The sequence below is a fragment of the Podarcis filfolensis genome (assembly GCF_964270895.1).
Source record: "Podarcis filfolensis genome assembly, chromosome: 7".
Classification (NCBI taxonomy): domain Eukaryota; kingdom Metazoa; phylum Chordata; class Lepidosauria; order Squamata; family Lacertidae; genus Podarcis; species Podarcis filfolensis.
The window spans coordinates 39,095,420-39,122,432 of NC_139603.1; the positions used below are offsets into that span (position 1 = coordinate 39,095,420).

Below are 27,013 nucleotides of genomic sequence, written 5' to 3' on the forward strand. Positions count from 1 at the left end.
ACTTGAACAGTGGGTCTGTTAAGAATGTTTGTTGCTTGTGTGTCTGCTTAATGAAGACGTAAAACAAAAAGTGTAAGGTGAAGGCCTTAAAGAAGGCAAAAACTCAGGGAGACTTTGTTGCTATGATTGCAAGCCAGATTTATAGTACTGGACTATCCTCACAGGTGAAGAAAGGAAAATACGTCAATTGCCCGTGGACTGATATGCCAGAATCACTGTTACACTGTATTGTGTTTTCTAGTCTTGAGTACACCAGGTTTGAAAATATCCAGTGTGCAGATGTTATTTCATAGCCTATTAAAGGCAGCAAAGAAACAAGGCAGGCACATCTCAGCAGCACTGTCAGGTGCTTTTGCTGTAACAACAGAAGAAATCTATTAAAGGCTTGTAATCCAATCTTTGAAACAAAAAAATCCCTTTATTATTGAAACCATAGTGCTGCAAGGGGGTAGACTAGTTTAAAGAAGTCTAGCCGATCCCTCTGAAGGAACAGCAGCACAGGTGCACAGCTGTCTGCTTCAGCTTTTGTGTGCTCGCAGCCCATTGGGAACATGCCAGAGAGGGGGTTTCTAAGGGTCTCAGGCTTTCCAGACCACATCTGAGAATGGAGGGAGCAGGAAGCGGTTTGACACACTGGCTACAGTGGCCCTCCGCTGGGACTGCAGCCAACACGAAGTATGCAGGTGCCAGACTGCCAGAGGCACCACATACTGACCTGTTGGGGTCTCGGGCTTTTGGATCCTATTGTCTATATGTGGAGGTCCGTCAAACTGGATTGTTCCCTTTGTTTCTTACACCACATTCTACTCATTGTAAGCTCAGAAATCACCGCTGCAGTTCACATTTGCTTTCTCGAAACCTATCTGATGGAAGGACACTAATAAAATACAGCTATTGCCCTCAGAAAAATGCAATCAGTAGTTTTGTTTTAAAGTGATGCTCTCCCACCAGGGAAGGCCAGAGCTCCGTAGTGGAGCCCTGCCTGCAGGAGTTCAATTCCTGGCATCCCCAGGGCTTGGAGGGACCCGTGCCTGAAACCCTCGAGAGTCCCTACCAGTCAGTGTGGACAAACTTCCTATGTTACGGACTTAATTTGCTTTCTCCATACAAATTAATTAGTTATTTGTCTTATTTTTATCATGAACTTGTTATCGGTCTAATTTTATACCACTATTTTTCCTGCCAATCTGCAATAGCCTTTTCTGCTTATAGTATTAGCATGTTTAAACTGCAGTTATTAACCAAGCTATGCTAGTGCAGAGGCAATAGTGTTTTTCATCATAACCAAGCGTAAGTATTCCTCCAACCCTCCCAGAAGTTGTTTATTATTTCTGCTGATGTTTCAACAGCAGAAAAACGTTGATATGTAATCTATGCCGTTTGTTTATAGAATAGTAAGAAAACTTTAGGAAATTACCTCACCAGGTTAAAACAAATGCTGAGCAGCTTGACTGATTTAGTTCTCCCATAACTTTAGAGTGTCCCTTTCCTTCAGTGTTATAAACTGTCAATCCAAGAATGCACTATGCGTTAAATGCAATTTAAACATGACTCAGATTAACAGCTTGCAGGAGTAATCTATTGGCATGAGCAATGTCACATGGGAGAAACTCAACAGCAACTGTGAACAGGGGCTTCTGCTTTCTAGCAGACTATGTTTGTTGGAGGTTGTTATGAAGTCTTGCATAAGCTCTGTTATTACACTGAACATATGAGCAGGCCATTTAGGCAACCAGTTAAAATGCACAAAAATGTGACTGAATATAACACATAGATCTTTGTGGCAATAAGATATGTCCATCCTATGTAGTACAAAGAACAGAGCAATAAAGGCAATTCAAAAAGTGTTTTCAATGGAATCATTCAGTTGAAATGTACTCATTCCTTTATGTAATACATGGGTGCAACTCACCTCAAGGAGCAATTGCCCCCAAATGCCAAACTGAAGCTTGGAAATACATAAAGCAGAAGCTACTCATTCTGTCTGTCTTATTGTCCTAAGCAGTTTTGGGCCAGAAGATCCTCCAGGGCAGATGGTGTTGGATTACACTTTAAACGTTTCCCCCCCCCCACCTCCTGAACAAGCTTGGTCACTTGTTTCAGGACCATTCAGAGCAGAAACAGAACGCCAGCATCAGTGCTGCATTTATGTCTGCTCATCCACGCTCAGGTATTTGCTAGGTGGCTGTCAGCAGCAAGAGATAAAATAGCTGCTCCTACTGGGCAGTTTTTCCAGCTGGACCACTTGCTTAGCCCAGATGTGTTTGAGGGAAAGTGTATGCATTGGTGGTTGCTGCTCTAGCTGATGAGAGGTTGGCTTGCTAGGAGATGAAGGCCTAGCAACGGGAAGGACAAAGGCAGATCTAACAATTTAATACTTTTATGGAGTATATGACTTTAGGTTGCCATTTATCGGGACACAATGTCTTCCCCAAGTCCACTAAACTGCACAGTGGAAGAAATCAGCTGCTCCTGTAGAACTGTGCTACAAGAGCAAAGAGGAAAGCGGTGAAAAGCTAATCGGTCAGCATTGCAAGAACCACCTCTGAAAACCTGTTTTTAATACAAATGAACTGAAGAGAGTATGAGAAGGAATGCAGAATGCAAGTTCATGCTGTCTCAGAACAGCAATATGACTGGAACATTAGACATCTAAATATACAACTCATATGGAACTGTAATACCATCATAACTCGTAACATCATCATTTGGAGTTTAGATACCAGGATAATGTTTACTTTTGACCTTTGCCATAATACAGATTATTGTTCCAGGAAACGTTTTTACTCCAACCACACAGATTTTTATTTTATTTTTGCATTTGAAGGGGAAATACCCCGCACCCACCCCCCAAATGACAAGGGTATTAAGCTAACAAGTATGCTTCCTATTGTATAAAATGGATTACTTCTTTCTTCCTCAGACTCAAAACACTGTACCATAGTATATATTATTGTGCCTTTTGTGTATAAAATTTGTAGTCTTGCTTTGGGGGTAAAAATCAGAAAACCAAATGAAGATTTTGCATAAATATCAGGATGGCAAAGCCAATAAGTGACACACATGAATACTTTGCTCAGGAATTTAAGAATACATCTCTCTAAATACTCCCCACACCTTAGAACCTATTTTAACTGGGCAAGAGAGACACTTCCACCTCTCACTCCCACAGCAAAAGTCATGCTTTGCCTCTGATATTCTTTTTAAACACTATGATCTAAAAATATTTTTTTAAAAAATATAAGTTTAGCATATCGATTCAGGCAACCCAGGATGTGGCACCATTGCAGCACCTTGCAGCAACACTGTACTTTAATATTATAAACTCATTCAGAGCACAAAAAAGGCTAGGTAGAACAAGCAATAGAGAATTATCCAGAAACGAAGATTTTTCAAAACTTTATCACCCTTTAATATTTTTTTACGAAACAGAAACGTATTCAAATTTTTGAGATGGGAAGATGAAAAAGAAAATTACTAATGGCCATATCTTTCAGAGGATAGGAGGAAAAACATAAAACTAAAACAAGACATATGAAAATGGCACAAAATAAATTTTGTAACCTACAAACTAGCCTCCAAAATACTACTTTTTTTCTCCAGAAATTTCAGAGCTCAGTTTCCTGCTTGCTAACATTTTGATTAACTAGATCTTTCCTTAATGCAAACAGGAATACTTCCTTTCCACCATACAATGCTCGGTAGAAGCAGTCCCATGAGTACAAATCTTAATGGCCCCAATCCAAAGTTAGGTAGTTACATTTAGGTCCAGCAGCAACTTCTCCTGCTGGTTTCTACAGAACCAACTTCTGGATTGGATCCATTGTGTAAACTATGTAAATCTATCTTCCTCTGGAAAACCTAGTGCAGGATTTTCCCAGATCTCGCATATTAAATGGAACTGCTTTTCCTTGTTTTGAATAAGACTAAGCAGAAATGAGTCTGGTAATGCACTGGAATATTTCCTATAGGGATTACGCCATAATGTAATCAATTCAGTCTTAATTTCAAAACATGCAAGGTTTTTTAAAAATGAAACTTTGGGGATAATTTTAATTTATTCTCTTCCCATCTTACATATTGAAATGAATATAATGATGGAAAATGTATGCTAAGCAAATAAAAAAAACATTTAAGGGCATTATCTAGCAAAGTTAAGTACTTGCTAATCCCATCAATTTCTATGGGAGAAATTTAAGCATGTGCATAACTCATCTATGAAATTAATTAAATTTGAATTGGCTTAACTTTGGCTGGATGATGTCTCAGTTTAGCAGGAAATATGGGGTAATGTTTAGATCTTCTGGTCAAATAATAACTTTTAAAATCCTACTGGCAAAGAACCCACTATGTTGAAATTATCCGAAAAAGGATAGATTTCAGTTATCCGACCATGTGCTACCATAGCTTAGTCAAAATCAGTTTTACAGGGATATCAAATAGTTTTTAAAAATGGCCTCTGATTTACATTAACTTTTGTCTAAATACAGAATACTAGCAATATTTTTTTTCCAAGTCTGTTTTGAAAGGCTGTTTTTAAAACTTAAAAAAATGGTTAAGAATGAACAAAAAAAGCGCAAAACAATATATACAATATTTGAAACTAGTTTAGGAGAAAGGAGGCTTTCAAAACATATGTTGCATAACTGTTGCGTCACACATTCCCTCCAGCCCACAGTTAACTTTATGTTTTTAATTAGGATACTGGGAAATCTTTCTCAGCATACATCTGAATTCTGTATACTGGCACAATTTTTCCACTTTTTTAAAATTCAAAACAAAACAAAACCAGGCTGTTTGAAAAAGACAAAACATATCCCATCAAGTGTCAACTTTTACTTATGGTCGAAAACACATGAAATGTGCTTCAAATGCATAAAAATCACAGTGGATTAGCAGCAAAGGAGATGGAGAGTTTTAGGAAAACTTTTATCATTCACATTGTGATTATTTTGCACACTGAATGAAAGATAGCTATTCACTCTCCTAAAAAAAATATGCTGAGATCATTATTTTAAAACATAAAACCCAGACCACCCATTAAACAAATAAAAATTAATTACCCTTCTTTATGCACAAAATGAAATTATGGCAGCAAAAGACTGATAGCAATTAAAGTTTGTAAACGGTATTTCAATCTCTCTTCTTTATTTTATTTTGTTGTTGTTCCCAAAGTGCAAGATGCAAGGTTCCCATAAGCCTTCAGTAGTGCTTTTCTTGTAAATAATCCTTCATTTTGTTTGGCAAAGGCAGTTTCTGAATCAGATCTATTCTGGTATACTGGCGTATAACAAAGCGACACAGATACTGCAACGAGCGCACCTGCATAAAACGAGATACTGGATTGGTCAGTCTGACTGGGTAAGTTGTAGATCCAGGCAATCGAGACCTTGAATAGCAAAATGCTCCATTTTCAGAGTCCCTGATGGAGTGTTCAATGAGATCAACTATAGAAGTATGTCCCTCCACATCTGGTTGTTCATAAAAGCTAAATCTGCCATTTGAATGCTCAATTCTTGTATGAAGAGTTTTCCCATGGGAACGGAAACTCAAACTTAAAAGATAGCGGTCATCAGAGCTATCTCGTACAAGAAACGAGCCATCAGGAACATTGGCCAATTTTCCTTCTGCTTCCCATCGTGTAATTGGGCCCCAGTACCACCCTTGCTTTGCAAGTTTTTTCAGTTCTTCCGTGAGGCTGGTCACAACCATAGGGCCACTGTTTTGTACAGAATCATAAACTCTTCCAACTCCAGGTGCAGAGTTAGGATCAAAATTCAAATGGCAACGCATACTTTCAGCCACATGGACATCTGTGGCATTTAGGCCATTAAAGTTCCTTTGGATTTGATTATTCTGTATTGGAGGTAGCAACGGAGAGAGCGGAGGAACATCACTGTGATTGACTCTAGAGCTTTGCAGCATGACTCCTGTGGTACCAATTAATAAACCACTCACTGCCTGGTCAACAAAGATATCTGGGGTAACTACTACATCTTGACTCACTGGACCCTCTTCTTCGTGAAATGCACTGCCACCCATTTGAGAAGAAACCGTCGAAACCTCCATGGGTGAGGAACTATCCAAACAGTAACTACGTGATCCTTCCAAAGGATACATTCCCTCATCTAAAGGCACAGTATACTGAATGTAGTCCTGAGGCATAAGTCCAATAACTACAGGCACATGTTCATCAATATGGAGATGCAAATCTCCATTCTGAGATTCTGTACTTTTCAATGCATTGTTTTGTTCCTGGAACACACTGTCGGACTGCAAGTCATGGAAATCTTTGCGAACACCATTCAGTGCAGGGCTTGGATTTGAGGAGTGGACCAAGGCCTTTACTTTCACTTCCATTTTTATACATGTTTCTTCTGAGTTTGTTGGACGAAGCGGCCACGGAGTTGGGCTATAATGGTGATTTCGGAGGGATGTAGATCTAAGAGGTCTCTGAGCTCTCACATCTTTGAAGGTTATTGGAGCAGAAGAAGAAGAGAAGGTGTCATCATCAGCAGAGCTAACAGATGGCGTGCTACCTTTGCCGCCTTTCTGCTTTTGTTTTGCTGAAAGCCGCCTTTTTAACGTACCCATTAAGCTTTCACTCTTCGATCTGTTTTTTCCACCTTTCTCATCTTCACTGTTGATGTCACAACTCGGCAAATCTTTACCATAGCAGCTACCAAACAAGGAGTCATCTTTTCCAAAATCATTTAACGATGGCTGTGCAACTACAACGAAGTCACTTTCATCTTTGCTCTTATTTAAATTAAAAGACTTACGAATGGTCTTGAGACTAATTTTCTTCATTATGAAAGTACAGCAAATCTGGCAGTTTGACTCTTCTGAAGTTCTGCCCCTAAAGCATGTAATGCAGGAGCGTCTTCATTGATGTGCGTTATCCAGTCTCATTTAACTTCAAAGTCCCATTTCCTGTGGGGAAGAGGAGAAAGACACATTATTTTATGTATTTGGAAAGACACATTATTTACACTACAGCAATGGTAAAGAGATCTACATAACCAAAGTATAAGCTTAAAGGAACATCAAGAAATATCAACATACTATCATATGCCATTTTTATTTGCAAACTATATTATATATATTTTTATTGTATTCATTTTTTATTTGTTGTTTGATCAGTCTTTTGAGGCTTAAGCTTTGGATTAAAATTACAACAGACCCCTTCTGTTCACATTTTGAAAGAAACTGAGTATCCTTCATGACTCTCCTTTTCTGTAGAAGGTGCATACTCTGAGAATGTCCAGTTTTATAAACACTTCCCGCAAGGGGTGAGTAAAGAAAGAAGAAAATGTAGATATCAGGTTTCCATGAACAGATCATGCAATATACAATGACACATTACTGATGACTCCTCTAGGCATTGCAGGTTTACAGAGTAGGGAAAGAGCTTTCTTTCCTCTTTTAACACTGAGTCAACATTAGCTGTACACTTCTATATAATCAATGGCAGCACTGATGTAAGGAAAGCCTGGCTTCTATTCCTGCCTTTTGTGACCCTTAATGAATTCACTAATTGCAATCTCTTACTTTCTCCTTAAGAACTCAATAGAAGTTATTCAACTGCAGAACAGGAAGAATATTATCTCCCATCATGAGTTACTATTTTACTAGCAATTGGCCAGCCCACATTTAGTGCAATATGATTCACCTTGTGCTAGGAATCTCCTTCCTGCAAATGTTATGATTTGCTACCTGTGCCTCTGATATTGGTAACTGTTATGTGAATTCAGCATGAACTCAGCTCCCAAAGTCTAGAAAGAAGCCCAAAATAAAGTCTGTATGAGCTAAAAATGCACATTATGCACACCAGTTTCACCTTAGTCCAAGAAACACTCCTCCCATGATGTTTCTCGCAATCCCTCTCCTGCAGCAGCTTCTTACAAAGCTTCCAAGGAAAAGGAGTAGGGTAGCTGTAAACACATAGTTTTTGAACGTAGTTCAATTTTCTTAACTGTTCCACTAAGAGTAAGTATTATTTTTTTCAGAGTCATTAAAGGAAGGATTATGCATGATGAATAGACAACATTCTAGGATTACTTCTTATGTATTTTTGTCTGAAATATCTTAACTATACACTTAGGACAGCATTTTTGCATGCAGCTTTAGTGTTCGGCTTCCAGATTTTCCAGCAAGACTAGAACTCTACACAACAACCTTTGATACCAGATTAACACGTTTATTGCTTAGATACCCATTTGACAGTATCTAATAACACTATTCTGGAAAGTACACAATAAGAGCTTCCCACTGAGCAAGTTTTTATTAATGGAAAGACTGCACATCTGATATTCTAGAAAGGTAAAACCAATGCCCTTTATAAAAGAAAACTTTGTATCTAAACATTTCATTTTAATTTGTCATTTCTAATAACCTTCAGTTTTTGTTGAACCTTTACAAAATCACACCAACACTGTGGTTAATTTAGCCTTTGCATTAATAGTCCTTCAAACTAACATTTTATTCTTACATATTTTCAGTATAGCTTTTATTTTATTTTTTAGTTGTACTGATAAAGTAGCTTTTACTGTTTATTATACCTATTTTCATGTTTTGCTTTAAAGCATTTGAAATTAGAAACATTAAATTCTAAATAAAATATCTGACACACAAACATTTCTTACTGCAACATACTATCAGTGAAACCCTAGGAAACTTTATTCAGAAGAAAGTAAAGGTCTGTTCAAGAGGGAATACTCACTAATAAGTGTGCTTTCGATTGCAGCCTAAGTAAATTTCCAGTACTTGTGGAGCAATCATAGAAGCTGAAAAAGTGTAACGGACTCCAAATTGTCGTGTCAAATCTTCTACATCTTACACTGTATTTGAGATTTAAATATATATTTTTTGGGGGGGAGATCTACTGCTGTTTTGGGATATTAGTCTTTATCTCCAGGCAGCCAATTTATTTAATGTAAAAGATTCAGAAACTATGACTAAATTGATTTCGACAGCACTTACAGTGTGATCCGCAAACCACTTCATATGGAATAATTACACAACACTTATCTTACTTCCTTAATGGCTCTGAAAGGATTCAAGAGCAAGTATTCTGGATTAGGACATCTCACAATTAGTGTGCGGAAGAATAACCTTGTGTATGCTGCAAAGTACCAGATTGTCTGCGCAAAGATAAACGTCATTTAATCAATTACAGCTCTGACCTAAAGCTACTGATTTCACTGAGAAGACTCTCACTTATTTTAATTGGATTTGTCTCTGGCCTTGCAACAGTCAGTCACTGACTTTGTATTTAACCTTGAGAATGTTCAGGTCCCACTGACCTTCTACAGGTAAACAAATAAAAATATGCCTAGAAGATAACAGAGTTCAACTGAAAACAACTCTCTAATTATTAAGTAATACTGATCAACTGGAGTAATTCCCTACAGTGAAATTCATCATTGCTTCCTGTTTATCTTCTCTACAATAATTCTGAGGAAATTTGCAACAATTACAAATTTCAAGGAAGTTTTAGCAGCAGTCCTAAATTTTATGCTTTGTACCATTATCAGACTTCATTAAAAGCAAGTACACCCAGTTCAGATGTAATGCTACACCATGGTTCAATATTACAGCAGCAATGAGTCAGCCCTTTGTATTTGGCTCAGGCTTTTTAGAACTTTTTGTGTTATGCTTTATCTCTGTTTTAATATTGAAAATGCTGTATAATATACACGTAAGTTCTCATGTCTATGGTGGATCAGCCTCTTGAGGCAGATTAACAGTCATTAATGTGATTTGTCAGTGGTCTGTGAATTTAAATGTAATGTCAAAACACAATTGGTTGCTGAATAAGGAATTATGAAGCAGAGACTTAACACTCTAGCTTTCCTATGGAGAACGGCAAAGAAGTAGCAAGGCTGGCACATCAGTAGAGCTAATCTGGGACTCCCATCATTGTAGCAGGTCATTGCAGATGTGTCACTGTTCATACTCAGAAACCTCATTTGTAGGTCATTAACAAATTTCTTCTCCAAGCCAAGAACTACTGTCACAATCATTTTGCCTACATGTAAATAGGGCTGCCAATACATCACCATATCGTTGAATACCTGTATTGAGATAACATCGTGATAAAGTGTTTCAACAAGGCAATATGTTTCACCGGTATCTTTCCACTTAAAAAGGTAAAGGGACCCCTGACCATTAGGTCCAGTCGTGACCGACTCTGGGGTTGCAGCACTCATCTCGCTTTATTGGCCGAGGGAGCCGGCGTACAGCTTCCGGGTCATGTGGCCAGCATGACTAAGCCGCTTCTGGTGAACCAGAGCAGCGCACGGAAACGCCGTTTACCTTCCCGCCAGAGCGGTACCTATTTATCTACTTGCACTTTGACGTGCTTTCAAACTCAGTTAATTATGCAGAGGAACACCCCCTACCCCTCACGGCTAGACAGTAAACAAAGAATGGAAAAGCAATTCTCTCTTTCCCCACCAATGAAAAAAAGAGGGGGAAGAGTTTGTTTTATTTTATGGTGGTGTTTATGTTGTTGGTTCCCCCTAAACAGCTTTCCTCTCTATCCAAAAGGGTTTTTTATTGTATAAAGGAAACTATCTTTTTACTTGCTTGCCCTCCCTTTGATAAAAAGGGAGAGATTGGTAGAATGAGGGCTTTGAGGGGGGGCCTTCGGTGTGGGGGGGAGTGGAGGGAAGATTTATGCTGAAATGGGAGGTTGGGTACTATGTGAGAATGATGGGGAAAGTGTTTTTTGGTACACAATGCAAGCAAATGCATGTCTACTCACAAGCAAGCCCTCCTGAATTCAATGAGGCTTACTCCCAGGAAAGTAGAAGTTTAGTTGAACTCAGAGGGGCTTATGCATGCATAGATTTCACTTACTGTATTTTTCTGTCTATAAGACACCCCTATGTATAAGACGGGGGGGCTCAGATTTAAGAAAATGGGGGAAGATGTATCCATGTATAAGATGCCCCCCTAATTTTTGACATTATTTTTAGGGAACAAACCTAGACTTATACATGGAAAAATACGGTAGATCTCTGAGTGGGGAAGCAGATGGAAGTTTATTTAATATTTTTTATTAAATCTACTACTTCCTTAAATTTTAAAGCCCTCCACTGCCACAGGGAGCTCCGTCAAGGTCCTCTGCTGCTGCAGGGAAGCATGGTGCTGCTACGGGGAGGTACAGTGGGACCCTTTGCACACCCTCCGCCATCATGGAATGGAAAGGGCGAGACTCTCTGTCACCTCTGTCACCACGAGGCCCCCCACAACAGCAGATATATATCGTAATATATCAAGATATTGTGATATTTAGCTGGTGATATATCATGATGTTGAAAACCAGTTATCGGCCAGCATATTCTCAGTTCCTCTTCCTTTTGCATGCAACCTCCTCTCCTGCAAAGGGGGGTGCGCAGGTTGCAAGTCATTCAGGCCTTCTGCAGAAGTGGAATGACTACCACAGTGCTTTTTCCTACTCTTCCATTATCTGAGTTAAATCTGTTTGTTTTACTTTTAGAACAGAAATTATCTAAGGTTGGATACTCTTTAGCCATTTTCTGGATTTCCCTGAACTCAAAGGAAAAATAAAGGCCTGATCTGGATTGCCCTATTGTGATTTACAAATAACATACAATTTATATCCTAAATACTTTATTTTAAAAGTAATTAAATCATGAGACGTTAAGAAGGAAGAAATCAGAAGTGACTGTAAAATATTGAGGGAGGGGGATCAATGCTTTTCCATCTCTTCTCTTAAGATCTGAAAACTTCCCGTTCTGCCTTCAAACATCTCCATGCCTTATTTAACATACTGATACATTCAGACACATCAAACTTCAGAAACATGAAGGTTGAATTAGAAAATCTGCCTATCAACAAAAGTGCTGTCAGCACAGCTAATAACTCTTACAACCTTTTATAAAACCTGCTGCAATATTCACTTTTGCAAATTGGCACAAGTGTGACAGAAACACAACAAAGCCTCTCATGTATGAAACATTTTTGTATCATTAAAGAGTCGAACAGCTTGTACACAGAATGACAGCAGAATATATTTATTCTCGTGCTAGAGTGAAGGTTGTAGAAGCTCTTAAGGTATACAGCGCCTTCTTAAAAAGCCAAATGTAAGTCCAGTGTCTCAAAAATACAGGCTCCAAAGGCCCACCAGGTTCATGCTCTAAAGCTTTCCCACATTGCTTCCCCGCAGCCTCAGATACGGTATATGTCCAAATTTGCATTTGACCTTGTCTGTAACATCTAATTCGGGTTATAGTTTTGAAACATATACAGAAGCAGTAAGGACACTTGTATCAGTAAAGCACCTGCTTTCTTCACCTAATTATGGAAAAGTCCTACTTTAACTTAATAGTCTTTGACAGAGTGTCAGGTTTTGAAAGGTAAATGCCAAAACAGAGCAAATTCCAGCAAATGGTGGAAAGTCAAGTTTTACCAGCTTAACAAAATATAAGGGTAAAGGTAAATAGACAACTTGTTAAAAGGTACATCTTCATTTTTATATAGTATCCTCTTTTTTTAAAAAAGATACTAAACATGAATTGTAAGTTCCATGTTCTATCACCGCCGTACACTGTTGCCAGCTTTCCACATTCTGACATTACAAAATACCCAGTTGCTTTTAAAACTTTTCTCATTTTTTGATACCAACACATTTTCTACTTTTAAAAACTATTTTGAGCCATTTTCAATAGATATGATACTACTGTGTATTCTGTAGGTTCACACATTGGGAACAAATATATGGAAATCTTCCATGATTTCAGATCAGAAAAAGTGATATGCATGGGTGCTACAAAATTTCCTACCTGGCATCAAAGCCTGTTATTTGTGTTTTAACTAGAGGCTTCTAACCCACTTTCAAACTGCTAGTGGGACAGTATCAGATGAGGTGGTCTGTTGTGCACGTCATATGTAAACAATGACACATCTGTTTTGCAATCATTAAATGGTTCTCGTAAGGTATGCAATTTACTTTTTGAGAAATTATTTTCAAGGGCACACTGGTGTTTAGAGAACACAATTTCAATGGCATCAATATAAAACCCACAAAGAATAAGAAACTCAGGTGCAATAATCTAGAATTGGTAATACATTTTATCAAGTTGTAGCAAATTCTGTAAAAGTTCAGCTGGTGTATCTGGCTTACATATAATGGGGAATTCCCTGTTCAGGAAGCTTTTAAAGGCACAGAATACTTTTGATGAATCAAAAAAGAAGTTGGTCCATCTATGTTAAATAGCTACAATGTGATGTTCACATTGTTACCACTACAGCAGTTTCCTTCCAAGGTCTGCAAAGTAGAATCTGAAGAACAGTACAGAAGATTCCTATGCTTACAACATTACAACATCAAGATAACCCAACTGTTATAAGTGATGCTTATGTAATAATTAGTGCTTAGCAACATGTAAACTAAGTCACAACACTGGTATTATCAATCATATTACAACTACAATATATGCGAAGTAAATACATTTAAAATCAAATTGATGTACCATAACATAAAAATTGCTCTTATACTACACTGCCACTAATTTGCAAATATTTATGAACTGTTTATAAAAATGGGCTTATAAATATTACTTTTCCAATCAATTATATCAAATAATGTTCCTGGTCTGACATGCTTCGGATGTGGAATTAAAAATCCTGTGTCAGATACATATGCAGCAAAGAAACAGGCTCCACTGACACCCTCAAACAATAGTGAATATATTTGTGTATATTTGCATCAATTTCCATATAGTATACAGTGGTACCTCGGGTTACATATGCTTCAGGTTACATACGCTTCAGGTTACAGACTCCGCTAATCCAGAAATAGTACCTCAGGTTAAGAACTTTGCTTCAGGATGAGAACAGAAACCATGCTCCGGCGGCGCGGCGGCAGCAGGAGGTCCCATTAACTAAAGTGGTTCTTCAGGTTAAGAACAGTTTCAGGTTAAGAACGGACCTCTGGAACGAATTAAGTACTTAACCCAAGGTACCACTGTATATCTATAAAAAATGAATTATTGCTTCTGTTGATATAACTTAATATTACTAATAGTTATATTTTGTGAGTCGACTATCTGAAGTTATTTCCTCATACATAAACAGTTTTAGTCATGAATACGTTTACAACTATTGCTGAAAGTGATTGTGTTGCTTGGCAGTGTGAAGCCTATTGTCAAAACTGAGGAAACACTGTTGGAAGAGGCAAGCACCTCTGCCATGATACACTTGTTTGCTGATGTACAGTCCTATAGGAAACTCACTGTATGAGATGCAAACTGCAGTAACTGTTCCAAGCACACATCCTAACAAATGTTGCTAATCTGGACATGCCCCCAAAGTAGGATTCAAAATTGCTCCTCAAAATCTTTAGTGTAGATAACTGAGAATTCGTAATTTATTTGTACAGTCGTACCTCGGAAGTTGAACAGAATCTAATCCAGAAGTCTGTTTGATTTCCAAAACGTTCGGAAACCAAAGTGCAGCTTCTGATTGGCTGCAGGAAGCTTCTGCAGCCAATCAGAAGCCGCAGAAGCCCTGTCATGATGTTCGGGTTCCAAAGAACATTTACAAACTGGAACACTCACTTCCAGGTTGCTGCGTTCGGGAGGCAAAACCTTTGACTCACAAGGCATGACTGTATTCTATCTATTTATTTGGATTTACTTCTTTCACCTTTTTAAGCCTTTTGCTTTTCCAGATAAGAACTTATATATGATATGAAAGGTTATATAAAACAAAACAAAATCAAACTTCCATTATAAAGACAGCAACACCAAGCCTCAACTCCAAGGAGCATCAAGTTCCAAAGGCCTGGAAGAATACATTTTACCTGTCATCTAAACACAGCTACCTTAAAGAGGGGATTCAATACAAAGGAGGTACTGCCAATGAGAACACCCTATCTTGTGTCAGGACCATGAAAGTGACCTTCCAACAGATCTTAGCTTGGGTGTCTGTCAGATATTAGGGAAAAAAATATTCTGTCAAATATATAGGTCCCAGGTTGTTTTGGGCTTTATAGACCAATGTTAAAACACTGAATCAGACTGGGTAGCTTACTGGAAGTAGTGAAATAAATCAGTATACAATCATAAAAATGTAGAACTGGAAGGGATCACAAGTCATCTAGTCCAACCCCTTCCAATGCAGGCATCCTTCAGTACCAGGAAACTCCCTGGAAAGGGCATGCCACAACTGCGGGGCTACCAGAGAGAAGGCCCATTCTCTTAGTGCCAATCTCCAAACAGCTCTCAGAGGAAGCTCAGAGAAAAGGACTTGGATGTTGATCTTAGGGACCAAGTAGGTTCACAAAGGGAAAGTAGTCATTTCCAATTATTCAGGACCAAGTCCTACTGAACTCAATGGAATAAACATGCTTATAATCCTACATTAAATCTCTCTACTTTATAAATAATTGCATATTTGAGACCCAAGTTACCTAAGAGAATGCCTCAACCCATACATCCCTGGCTGGAAACTGTGCTCCTCAGATGGGGCACGACTGAGATTTTCACATGCCCCAGACATGAGCTTAGTTTGTATTAGAAACGGGAATTTAATGCTGCAGCTGCAACCGTCTGGAAACAATTACCATCTGAAATTAAACAGGCATCCGGCATTGTGATGCTTAGATGCCTACTGAATATGTTTTTAAGAAGGCTTTCCCTATGGCATGACCCAGTCATTTATGAAATATTAACTGTATAGCTGTAGGAACGGTTTTATTATAGTCAGAGTTTGTCAATAAGGTTTTAATAATTTATATTTGTGTACTTATTTTTATCTTGCTGTACATAGCTTTGAAGCAGTTTATAAATTTGTAAAATAAATAAGTATGAAAATAGCACATTTATGCTCATGCTATCAAGGGCTGAACCCAAAGTCCTACAGAATAGTTAACATAAATAAAGAAGTGCATGTTAGCAACTGCCTGGTCCATTGCTCCAACTCTAAATAGTAACTCTTAAGCAAGTTTTGAATCATACCAAATACAGATCCTTGCAAAGCAAATTTCTCCAGAGTAAAGAGCATGCTACTCTTAAGCTCCTGAGTTATGCAGCATGGAGGAGCTGACAGTGTGTGAGATCTATATAAATAAAATCTTGCAACTTTTTGTCTTTTTTAAAAAAGGGGGAGAACAATGCAAGAGATGAGAACACAATGTCAGCACAATTGCATGAATAGTTAATCACCCTCCAAATGAGAACAGACAAAGGTTTCAATGTCACATTTTTATATTTTGCTGTCTTCAGCTAGCAGATATTAAAAAAAGAAATTCCCTTTTGATTTTGTAATGTCTGAGAGAAGTTTTGCTACTATAAATGCCTGCAAAGATCTGTAAGAGTGACATTACAGCAGAGATAGATGGCAGATTTGGCCAAAAGATTTCATTCTACAGCCAACTAACACAAGCCAAAAATTCCCTGTGACTCTGCATGCACAATCAATTTCATTGGGATGCTGTATAATTGGATCCTATACCAAATCAATTTGCAGCATCAAACTTTGTCTCTTCAACCATCTGAATCAGACGTATTTACTATAAAGCCCCTGTTCTGAATATTTAATACCTGTATAACCTTAAGGCTGTCTGTATGTGGGGCTGTGATGGATGCAGGGGGGAAAACACCTTCTGATTGAGATGAGTCACTGGGAATACACTACACTAATGCTCCCAATTGTGAGGTCATTTCTTAGTTTTCTGACCTTTATTTACCTATAGCTATAATTCTAAGCACTTGATAAGGAGTAAGCCCCACTGAACACATTTCATAGCTATCTACAATATATAATAAGCTTGACTGGAACAAAATAATGAAGTATATTAATGGACAAACAACATGTGTAAAGAAATCTCAAGTATATATAAAGGAAGGTTTTAGTTCTAAAAAGGGAGGCTATTTCATACGTACTTTCTCAGTAAACTGAGAAATTGACCAGCCTTGACCAGCCTGGTGCCCTACCAATGTTTTGGAGTAAAATTCCTCTGTCCTAGCTAGAACAGCCGTATGGTAATGAAACTGATGGGAGTGGAAGGAATCAGGTTGGGGAAGATTGCTACTGACATGTTCCTAACTGAACTTGTGGCTGTTAAATGGTGGGATCATGTGGTCAGTTCAATACGGACAACGAAGTCTACTACCAAATGTCACACTTTTACTCCTCTAGCTGCCGCAATGATGAACACAAAAGGGGAGCCAAATGTGTGCAAAGAAACAAGTGCACCACATTTAGTAAATGTGCTCTAATAAATACACAGCTTTGTCCTACGTATGTTGATGTGGAGATGTTTCACTGAGAAGGAGAAGAAATGGAGGCAGTGAGAGATTTTACTTTCTTGGGCTCTATGATCACTGCAGATGGTGACAGCAGTCACGAAATTAAAAGACGCCTGCTTCTTGGGAGAAAAGCAATGACAAACCTAGACAGCATCTTAAAAAGCAGAGACATCACTTTGCCAACAAAGGTCCGTATAGTTAAAGCTATGGTTTTCCCAGTAGTGACGTATGGAAGTGAGAGCTGGACCATAAAGAAGGCTGATCGCCGAAGAATTGATGCTTTTGAATTATGGTGCTGGAGGAGACTCTTGAGAGTCCCATGGACTGCAAGATCAAACCTCTCCATTCTTAAGGAAATCAGCCCTGAGTGCTCACTGGAAGGACAGATCGTGAAGCTGAGCTCCAATACTTTGGCCACCTCATGAGAAGAGAAGACTCCCTGGAAAAGACCCTGATGTTGGGAAAGATGGAGGGCACAAGGAGAAGGGGACGCCAGAGGACAAGATGGTTGGACAGTGTTCTCGAAGCTACCAGCATGAGTTTGACCAAACTGTGGGAGGCAGTGGAAGACAGGAGTGCCTGGCATGTTCTAGTCCATGGGGTCACGAAGAGTCGGACACGACTAAACGACTAAACAACAACAACAAAATGCGCCTATTTGCATTTGTAGGTAGTTGAAGGCATGAGTGGGAATGTTGAATGAGATCTTTTGATAAACGGAGTGCCTGGGACCTGGGCTGAATTCTGAAGTTGATTCAAATTAATCAACTATTTGGGGAGGCAAATTAGTTTTATTTAAAACATCTCAGTGTTAGAAACTCTGATATATAAGCTAGGCACCAAATGGCTCCTTAAACCTGAGTTACAATTGCCAAAATGAAATGCCTAGTTGCCATTTTTGGGCCAGATGACTCCAAAGTCATATTTTGCAGTATGACTTTTTAGTTCCTGAAATTAATTCTGATTGTACAGATACAGATAGAATTCTACAGGATGTGTGAAAACAGTCAAGATCCAAGGATCCCCAGGCATGCACCTCCAGATGGTGGCGATGTCATCCTGGTGCCCAGGCATCGTTACAAGTGGCTGATAGTCAGGTGCAAAATGAACCTGGTGAGTTTCAAACGCTGTAGCTTTAAAAATTACCATCAGCAAGATGATATGTCCAGCATGATAGGAAGCTAGCTACAGCTGTTTCAGGAAGGGAGTTAGGAACACCCTCTTTGCAGCCTTTATTGATGACCAAGCTACTGCATTCTGTACTAGTTGTTTCTGAGCACTCTTCAAAGAAAGTCCTATGGAGAGTGCATTGCAGTAATTCAGATGTGATGCAATTATGGAATGGGTCACCATGGCCAGATCTGAATTCCACAGCAACAGACACTGATGCATCATCTCAGCTGGGCAAAGGCACTTCTGGCCACAGATGAGAACTTAGCATCCAGGGTGTCCATAAGAACTCCCAAGCTATGACCTGAGTTTTCAATAGGTGTGCCAACCACAGTTGAATCCCAATTCCTGGATCAATATCCATAAGCATCTCTGCCTGGATTAAGATTCAATACATTTGCCCTTATTCAATCCATTGCTGCCTCCAGGTAACAATTCAGGACCTAAACAGCTTCCTTAAATGAGAGGGAAAGGAGAACACAGTTGGTTGTGCCATCCACATATTGGATGACACCAAACTTCTGCTGATCTGTCCCAGATGTTAAATAGCATGGGAACAAGCTTAAACTCGAAAGGGCACCATAGGCTGTGGCATCAAACAGACCTCCCACTACCTTCTAAAACTGGTGCTCCAGGAAGGACTGGAACCACCGTAACACCATGTAGCAATACCCATCCCAGATATCCAGTTCAGAATACCATGCTTGATGGCATGCCAAAATGTCCAACGGAACTAACAAAATGCATTTATCCTGTACAGTTCCCAGTATAAATCACCAAGGAGACCAAAGCTGTCTTGGTCCCAAAACTGGGCCTAACACTGGATTGAGAGGAGTCTAAGAAAACCTATAGCTGCGGACTCAGGCACCTTGCCAAAATGGAATATTTAAAAAACTTACTATAAATTTTCCAGAACACTGGGATTAAGCAAAATGTTTTTTCTCCCAGTAAATGTAAACACATTTGCATTTTATGAGGCAAAAAAATAAAAATTCAGTGATTTCTGCAGCAATAATACCTATGTATTATTTTTTGAATTCTCTAACCCATTAGAGCAACAGAAATGTAAAAGCACAAATTTAGAAAGGAATAGTTCCTGCTATTTCTTGATTCTTCCAGCTTCTACTGATTGGAGAATCAAAGCAACAAAAGTATAGCATACTTTGATTTTTCTCCCACAAAGCTGAGGCAGGCCAGTTCACACATGTATGTTAATTACCAGATAATTCAGCATCTGGTGACTAATGTGCCATCATATATCAAGCACCAGAGAGAAAACTTTCATGTCACCTCAGAATTTGGTAGAGACACCAGTGCAAGTAGATAAATAGGTACCGCTGCGGCGGGAAGGTAAACGATGTTTCCGTGTGCTCTGGCTTCCGTCACAGTGTTCTGTTGCACCAGAAGTGGTTTAGTCATGCTGGCCACATGACCTGGAAAGCTGTCTGTGGACAAACACCGGCTCCCTCAGCCTGAAAGCCATATGAGCGCTGCAACCCCATAGTCGCCTTTGACTGGACTTAACTGTCCAGGGGTCCTTTACCTTTTACCTTTACCTATTAAGTGAATATACAATGAAGAATCAAGAATATACATACATGTACGAACTGGCCCTCTGTCACAGGACTTGTTAGCTTCATTTTACCAGGGTAGCTATGATTTTGATAGAAACCTCCCCTCATAGTGCACCTCAGCTGCTCCTTCTAGCATTATGGCAAAGGATTCTTTGATGACCTCTCATTAAAAGTAACAGAAGCTCTACCAAAGCCACTTTTACTGTTCACTAGAGAAAGAGGAATTAAGGAATTTTTGCTTATGTCACAGTTTATGCAGGAGCAAATCAGCAGGTGTATCTACTGTTGGTGGGCTGGCTCTCCTATGCTTGCTCTATTCAAAAGTATGGCCACTGTGTAATGTATTTGCTGAATTTGCTGAATGTTCCTCTTAATACTTGAAAGAAATAAAACATGCCCAACATCATAACATTTACCTGTTGGAAGATCAGAGGCATACATTTTGTCAATGACATTGCTGCCTTATTTAAACACAGTTAATGAATATTCCATTGCAAGATCTCAATGAGACGACTTCTGATAGCATCATTATGCTTTGTTAAAAAGAGGCACACATATCTTGTCACCTGAAGTCACTTACATTAAAGAAAAATGTGGCTAACGTCATGTATCTTTACAACTTGATGCAATTACACATGTTATGCATTATGTACTTCAATTGAAGTGTGTAGAGAACAAACCAAATCCATCTACGAACGCTTCCTCCAGACACAGAATTTTCCTGAAGTGCCATCAAAAGCCATACAATGCTGGTTATTTAATTTCTGTGTTCTGACAATAGTTTTGCTTACACAACATTACTTCTTTAGAGTGCAATTAAGTAGCATACATCCTCAGATTTAAGTCCCACTGTATTCAATGTACATTACTTGCAGGTTAGTGTGCACATAACTGTTCTGTTATGCCACACTTTTACAGATTACAACCAAAGAGGCAATCCTGTGCTCACGTAACTGATAAGTCTGACTAGTCAGTAAGGAATACATACGATCAGACTCAAAAATTTTAATACTATACAGTTGTAGCTCTACTTAAGTATCCCTCTGAATACGTAAACTTCAGGTTGTGAATGTGGCAAACCTGGAAGTGTATACTTCTGGGTTTCGCAGCGTGTGCATAAACAGAAGCACTCTATCGTGCTGTGCATGTGTGCAGAAGCAGCACCTCCGGATACGGACTTTTCAGGTTGCGGATGGACCCCTGGAATGAATTAAGTTCGCATCCGGAGGGTCCACTGTACAATGAATCCTGAATTTTCTGGTTTCCTGAATGGAAATGGGGAAGATAGAATTCCTAAGTCCAAATTTACCAATAGGCAGTCTCATATTTAACTGAAAGAATATAATCAAAGCATTTGTTGTTGTTTAGTCGTGTCCGACTCTTCGTGACCCCATGGACCAGAGCACGCCAGGCACTCCTGTCTTCCACTGCCTCCCGCAGTTTGGTCAAACTCATGCTGGTAGCTTCGAGAACACAATCAAAGCATACTAACTCAATAAACTTGAGAAATACCTAATTTAACTTTACAAAAGCAGGATTTCCTAACCACAAGGAGATCAAGTGCCACCTAAAGCTGGGACTTTATTATCTGAAGGTGCATGATGGATAAAAATAACCAATTTGGATTCTATGTACTTTTATTATCTAGCACACGTAAAATTAATATCTCCCTCTGTTTATATAAAAATTACCTCATTTCTCCTTATTCATCAACCCCATAACCAAAAGAACCTGTATGTTTCACCAAAGAATGGAAGCAGAACTGAATTACAGCTGGTTGTTATATTTGCAGAGATGGTGTCTTGGTCGTTATGCATGCATTTTCTTCTCAGGCGGCCACAGTGCAACATGAAACCTGAATGCAAATCATTTGAATGTCTGCTAGTTCCTCTCATGCTCCGCCTTAAAACTTGCCAGATGTAGACATGGATAGCTTAACTAACACCAGCAGCCCCTCCTGTCCCCTTCAGCCCTTGCAGTTTTAACATCTAGCTTGATGAATAGTTCTCCAGAAATCAAAAGCTTGCACACAAATTTATGGCATTTTGGTGAGCTTCAAAAACTACTGCCCTAATATGGACTTTGTAATCAATATATATGCAATCAGATCCTTCCAATTATCTTAAGCTACAAAAGCATAAAACTTTAGCTTTTCCAAAAAACAGCTATTTGGTATATCTGAGTACCTTTACTCTTTGAAGTTTGATTAGGTTTGCCAATATGTTGTGTGCTTTCTATCTCTATATTTGCAATTGGAAGAAGTCAACAAGTGTCCTATGTTATTGAACTGCAAGATTCAACAGGAAAATTTAGGGAAGAAAATTATGAAGGTTGATTATATAAAGAAAAAGCAATTCATATGGCAGACTAGACCATGACAGAGCATGAGAAATTACATATAGGATAACATTCCTTTTTTACTATATGCAGTAACTCTGAGGGAGGAAGGGAATGCAATGTTTGTACAGTGGTACCTCAGGTTAACCTGAAACTGTTCTTAACCTGAAGCACCACTTTAGCTAATGGGGCCTCCTGCTGCTGCCACGCAGCCGGAGCACAATTTCTGTTCTCATCCTGAAGCAAAGTTCTTAACCTGAGGTAATATTTCTGGGTTAGCGGAGTCTGTAACCTGAAGTGTATGTAACCTGAAGCGTATGTAACCCGAGGTACCACTGTAAATATATGTAGTGGAATAAAGGTTCTCTTTAAATCAGTAGAGCTGTATATAGAGAAGCTCCAGAATGTTTAATATAATTGCAACTTTATGCAATAATCATACACTAGATACACATTTTTTGCAAAATAACAAAACTGCTATATTTAATCACCAGAAAAAATGTAATTTCTCTCAGATTTACTCATTCATTACTTCCTGGTGTGTCCTATAGACTGTGCGCTTGTGCAAACATCATTGGCACCCATGCTACCACTGGTTGCAAGTGACAAATTCCCTTGGTTTGTTTTGAGGTTTGCTTGTTTCTTTTGTATAAAGAGACTGAGCCCTCAACACTGTACCACAGCAGCAGAAGCATTTAACGTAGCATTTTAAATAAGTGGGGTAGGGGAATCTCGTGAACACTCACGTACATGATACCTTCCCCATGTGTGAAATTGCTCCACCATTTATTGAGCCTTTATTTGTGTGATTAATGTTCAGTTTTAGGCTGTACAGCTCTTCGCTCCAGTGCTATATTACATATGCACCTCAATTTAAACAGCACAAGGAAGGCAAACAGACAGGTCATCTTGCAACAAAGGATTCCTCCCCATCTGCTGTTCTCACTGTAGAAACAGGATAGAATGCTGCTTTATTAGCATTGGTCTGGGCTTATGCTGCTACAGCACCAAGAACAAAATCAGATTTTATGTACGAAGAGTTCTTTGTAGGCTGCTTCTCTGCTAAAGGGATCAAAGCTCAGAATAATCAGAGTCTGTGTCAGGAGATCCATATCCCAAAACTCCTTCAAAGCACATAGTAAAAGCACAGAATCTTAAACAGATTTACTCCACCCTACTGATAAATTAGGCCATTGTGCTGAGAAAGGAGAGGTAGGGTGAAGAACAAAACTATCACTGACCTTTGTTTAAATTGTAGACTATTCGGTTATACAGAACTGTCCTCTTTTCTTTTCTTTTCTTTTCTTTACAAATTTTATTATTTATTTTATTAGATTTATATGCCACCTTTCATCCCAAGATCTCACGGTGGTTACTTTACATAAGATTTCAATTCAATAAAGATCACATTTTCAAATAAAAGTAATTATTTTATTGAAATTCAAGTTGGATTCATATTTTACTTGTGTCAACATGGTGAGGAGAGTATAGAAATATTTTTTCAGAATACAGAGATTAATCTTGATTGGCTAGTACTCTATCTGGAATCAAAGGTACCAATCCTAAACACTTGATTTGGAAGCAAGTGTCCTTGACTTCAGTTGAATTTGTCCCATTTTGATTAATGGTCCGTTTCTCCTTTATCAGAACTTTGTCATTCTGTGCACCTTGATGCATGACATATATTACTAGAACTGACAGGAAAGCAAACTATATGATAAAATAAGTTTAGCAAAAGTTGAAATACAAAGTACGTCGCCGTTGTTTTCAAAAATGCTTAAATAATAATAATATTTTTACTACTGCCCAAACAGCTCTGTGAAACTGGAAATCTTGCATACTCCTATACAAACTGTATAGTTCGTAACTGTTTTGAATCTTTTACACTTTGGGACCCTTATGACAGCTACTGTCTAGTACTCAAAAAGCCAGAGACACTTTTCAAGATGGAGGTGGAGGATGCAATGATGTGCTCTTTTAATGAGTGGCTACATGAGAGAGAGAAAATCATTGCACTCGGTTTGGTTGCGAAACTCAGAGGCCTACCTCAAAACAGAAACAATTCTCTGCAAACTTCACTGTTTCTGATGACAGAAAGAAGAAAAGGGTATGGGTCTCACAGGTTATAAAAAGGAGAGCTCTTAGGGTCTTCCCACTGTCAATCTCAGTCTCCCCACCCCCCTTTCTCCCAGCTTGTTGTTACTCTCTGCAGCTGAAAGGAAAGTAAAAAAAACTACACGGGAGAAAGCCAAAAAACGTCTGAAGCTGGGCAGTGTACGTGGAGGGGGAGGAATTTAGGATCCTGGTTTGCAAAGACTAAACAAACAAACAAAACACCGCTTAGGGGCGTAACGCTGTTAAAAAAAAAGTTTACGACCAGGGTCTCTTAGCTAAAGTACAGAAAGGCAAGTGATCCGGGTACAGAGCTGCTCGTTGTTTAGGATCGGGGAATGGCACAGGATGCCCACGCTGCTTGCGGCCCTGGAGCAAACGCCGCCCCGTTCTTCGGGCATTTCCTTGGAGGTTTCCGTATGACAACACACGGCCGAGGCGGAGGTGGGAGCGCGGGGAGGAGGAGGAGGGTGCCCTGCGCGAGGCTCCCACGCTGCTGCCTCCCCACCTCCCGGCCCCACTGCAGGCCGCGGCGCACCCTCTCTCCCCGTCCCCCTCTCTCTCCAGGCCCCGGCCGCGCCAGCCCGAGCGCCAGCCGGAACAAAAGGCGAGCGCGGGGCTGGGCAGGGCGAGCCGGCGGGGCCGCGCCAGGCCACTGCTCCGCGGAGGCCGCAGCTCCCCTCGCAACTCCGGGCCTGGCTGCCCAATCTCCACCGAGGCCTCGAGTCCCCTTGCGAAGCATACACGGGAGGAGGGGAGGGCAGGCCATGTTTACTCACCGGGAGAGGCTGGTGCTGGTGGTGCTGCTGCTGCTGCCGATAGCGGCGGCGGCGGCGGCGGCCGTGCTGCGCGGAGTGCAGGCCGGCCGGGCTCGAGCGCCGGCTCCGCCTCCGCCAGGCTCCCTTCTCGTCGGTCGCCTCCGCCGCCGCTTCCTCCTCCTCCTCCTCCTGGCGTTGCAGTTTCCTCCGCCTCCTCTCCTCCTTCCTCCTCCTTCACCCCCCGTCTTCGCAGGGGCGCGAGGGGGGCAGCGAGGCCGCCGCCAGCCCGCATGCAAGGAAGCTCCGCGCGCCCCCGCAGTAGCAGCCCCCCCCCCGCCCCGCTGAGGGGTACAGAGCCCAAGCCGGCGCTCTCCCTCTCGGCCGCCTATTCGCTGTCCACGGCCGCCCCCTCCCCGTGCATAACTCGGCTTCCCTTCTTGCTCCCCGCGGACATTTGCCCCCCTTTTGTTTGTTCTCTCCCGGCGCCAGGCTCACTTCACGCAGCAGTTTCCTCCTCACTTTACTTACCCGGCTCTTCACCTGGGGCACAAAAGGCTTTTCTTCCAACTTGCCCGGCCTGCCTTTTCTCCCGTCGGGGTAGCAGCTCGCGCCCCATCCTCCGGCCGGGCAGCGGGCGGAGAGGCGCGCACTTTGCGCCCAGCCTAGGGGAGACCCCGAAATGTGCTGGGGGTCGCCAGGTCTCTCTCTCTCTCCCTCTCTCGGAAGTTAACTCGCCTTGGGACTTGACTTCTGCCGAAGCGACGGCACGGCGAGTCAGGGAGGGCAGGGAAAGGTGGCCCGGCCGAAGGGACCGGCGCTTTTGCCTGGGTTGGGAAGACTACAAAATGCCCGTAGGTAGCCAGGCGGCCGCGGGTAGGGAACGCTTGCAGGAAGTCGGGGAGCAGACACGTGGAGCTGGGGACAAGAGAGTTTTGGGCACCGAACTTGCGGGGAGCTGTCTGCCGTTGCAACTTTTTTCCCTTGGCTGAAGATTTGACTGGCTTTTCTTTTGTTGTAGCAAGTGGCCTGGGAAGGGATGTTACTGTGGGATGCTGCTGCTGCTAAATTATTATTTGTACCCCACCCATCTGGGTTGCCCCAGCCATTCTGGGCAGCTTCCAATACTAAAGCTTCATATGTACCATAAATTTAAAGCATATTATTTTCCCACAGGGGAATGTTGGAAATTCTGGTTTACCACCCAGAGAGCTAAAATTCCCAACACTCTTCACAAACTACAGTTCCCAAGGTTCTTGTGGTGGGTGAAATTACGCACCTGATCACACACACAACATAATGAGAGTCAGAACTATTAACTGGCAGGGGTTGTCCAAGTTCTCAAGAGGGGTCGGAGTATCACAGTGATGAATGTATTCCTAAATAAATAACTCCTGGATGTTTAAAACAGAGGTGGCAAGATACCTTTCTCCTGGTATGCTAGCTTTTTACTTGCTGGAAGATGTCTGCGTAGGTCAGTGTTCAAAAAAGGTACAAACAAACACAAACACAATCTCTAGTCTGAACTAACATATTTTACCTCATTAGGGTAGTAATGCATGTGTAGACCAGGGACTCCTTCAGACAACCAGATCTGTTTGCATAAAGCTTAAGCAGAGTTTAGGACAGAGGTCAGCAAACTTTTTCAGCAGGGGGCCAGTCCACTGTCCCTCAGACCTTGTGGGGAGTTGGACTTTGCTTTGGAAAAAAATATGAACAAATTCCTATGCCCCACAAATAACCCAGAGATGCATTTTAAATAAAAGCACACATTCTACTCATG

General features: G+C 40.5%; 1 protein-coding gene across 4 annotated transcripts; it reads right to left on the reverse strand.

The window, feature by feature from the left end:
- Positions 1 to 1,131: 1,131 nt before the first annotated feature.
- On the reverse strand, positions 1,132 to 26,079 carry SOCS6 (suppressor of cytokine signaling 6). Of its 4 annotated transcripts, none has more exons than XM_083622611.1 (2): positions 25,762 to 26,079; positions 1,132 to 6,933 (listed from the first exon to the last, which is right to left on the reverse strand). In XM_083622611.1, exon 2 carries the CDS (start codon positions 6,808 to 6,810, stop codon positions 5,203 to 5,205), a length of 1,608 nt encoding a protein of 535 aa, XP_083478737.1. In that variant the 5' UTR covers positions 6,811 to 6,933; positions 25,762 to 26,079; the 3' UTR covers positions 1,132 to 5,202. The 4 variants fall into 4 exon arrangements, with proteins under 4 accessions (XP_083478737.1, XP_083478735.1, XP_083478736.1 ...); XM_083622609.1 differs by having other exon boundaries at positions 25,255 to 25,766; XM_083622610.1 differs by lacking the exon at positions 25,762 to 26,079 and adding an exon at positions 16,575 to 16,651.
- Between the last annotated feature and the right edge of the window lie 934 nt (positions 26,080 to 27,013).

Excerpts from the sequence above, each read along its gene's own strand:
- SOCS6 (XM_083622611.1), bottom strand. The coding sequence starts at position 6,810 with ATGAAGAAAATTAGTCTCAAGACCATTCGTAAGTCTTTTAATTTAAAT.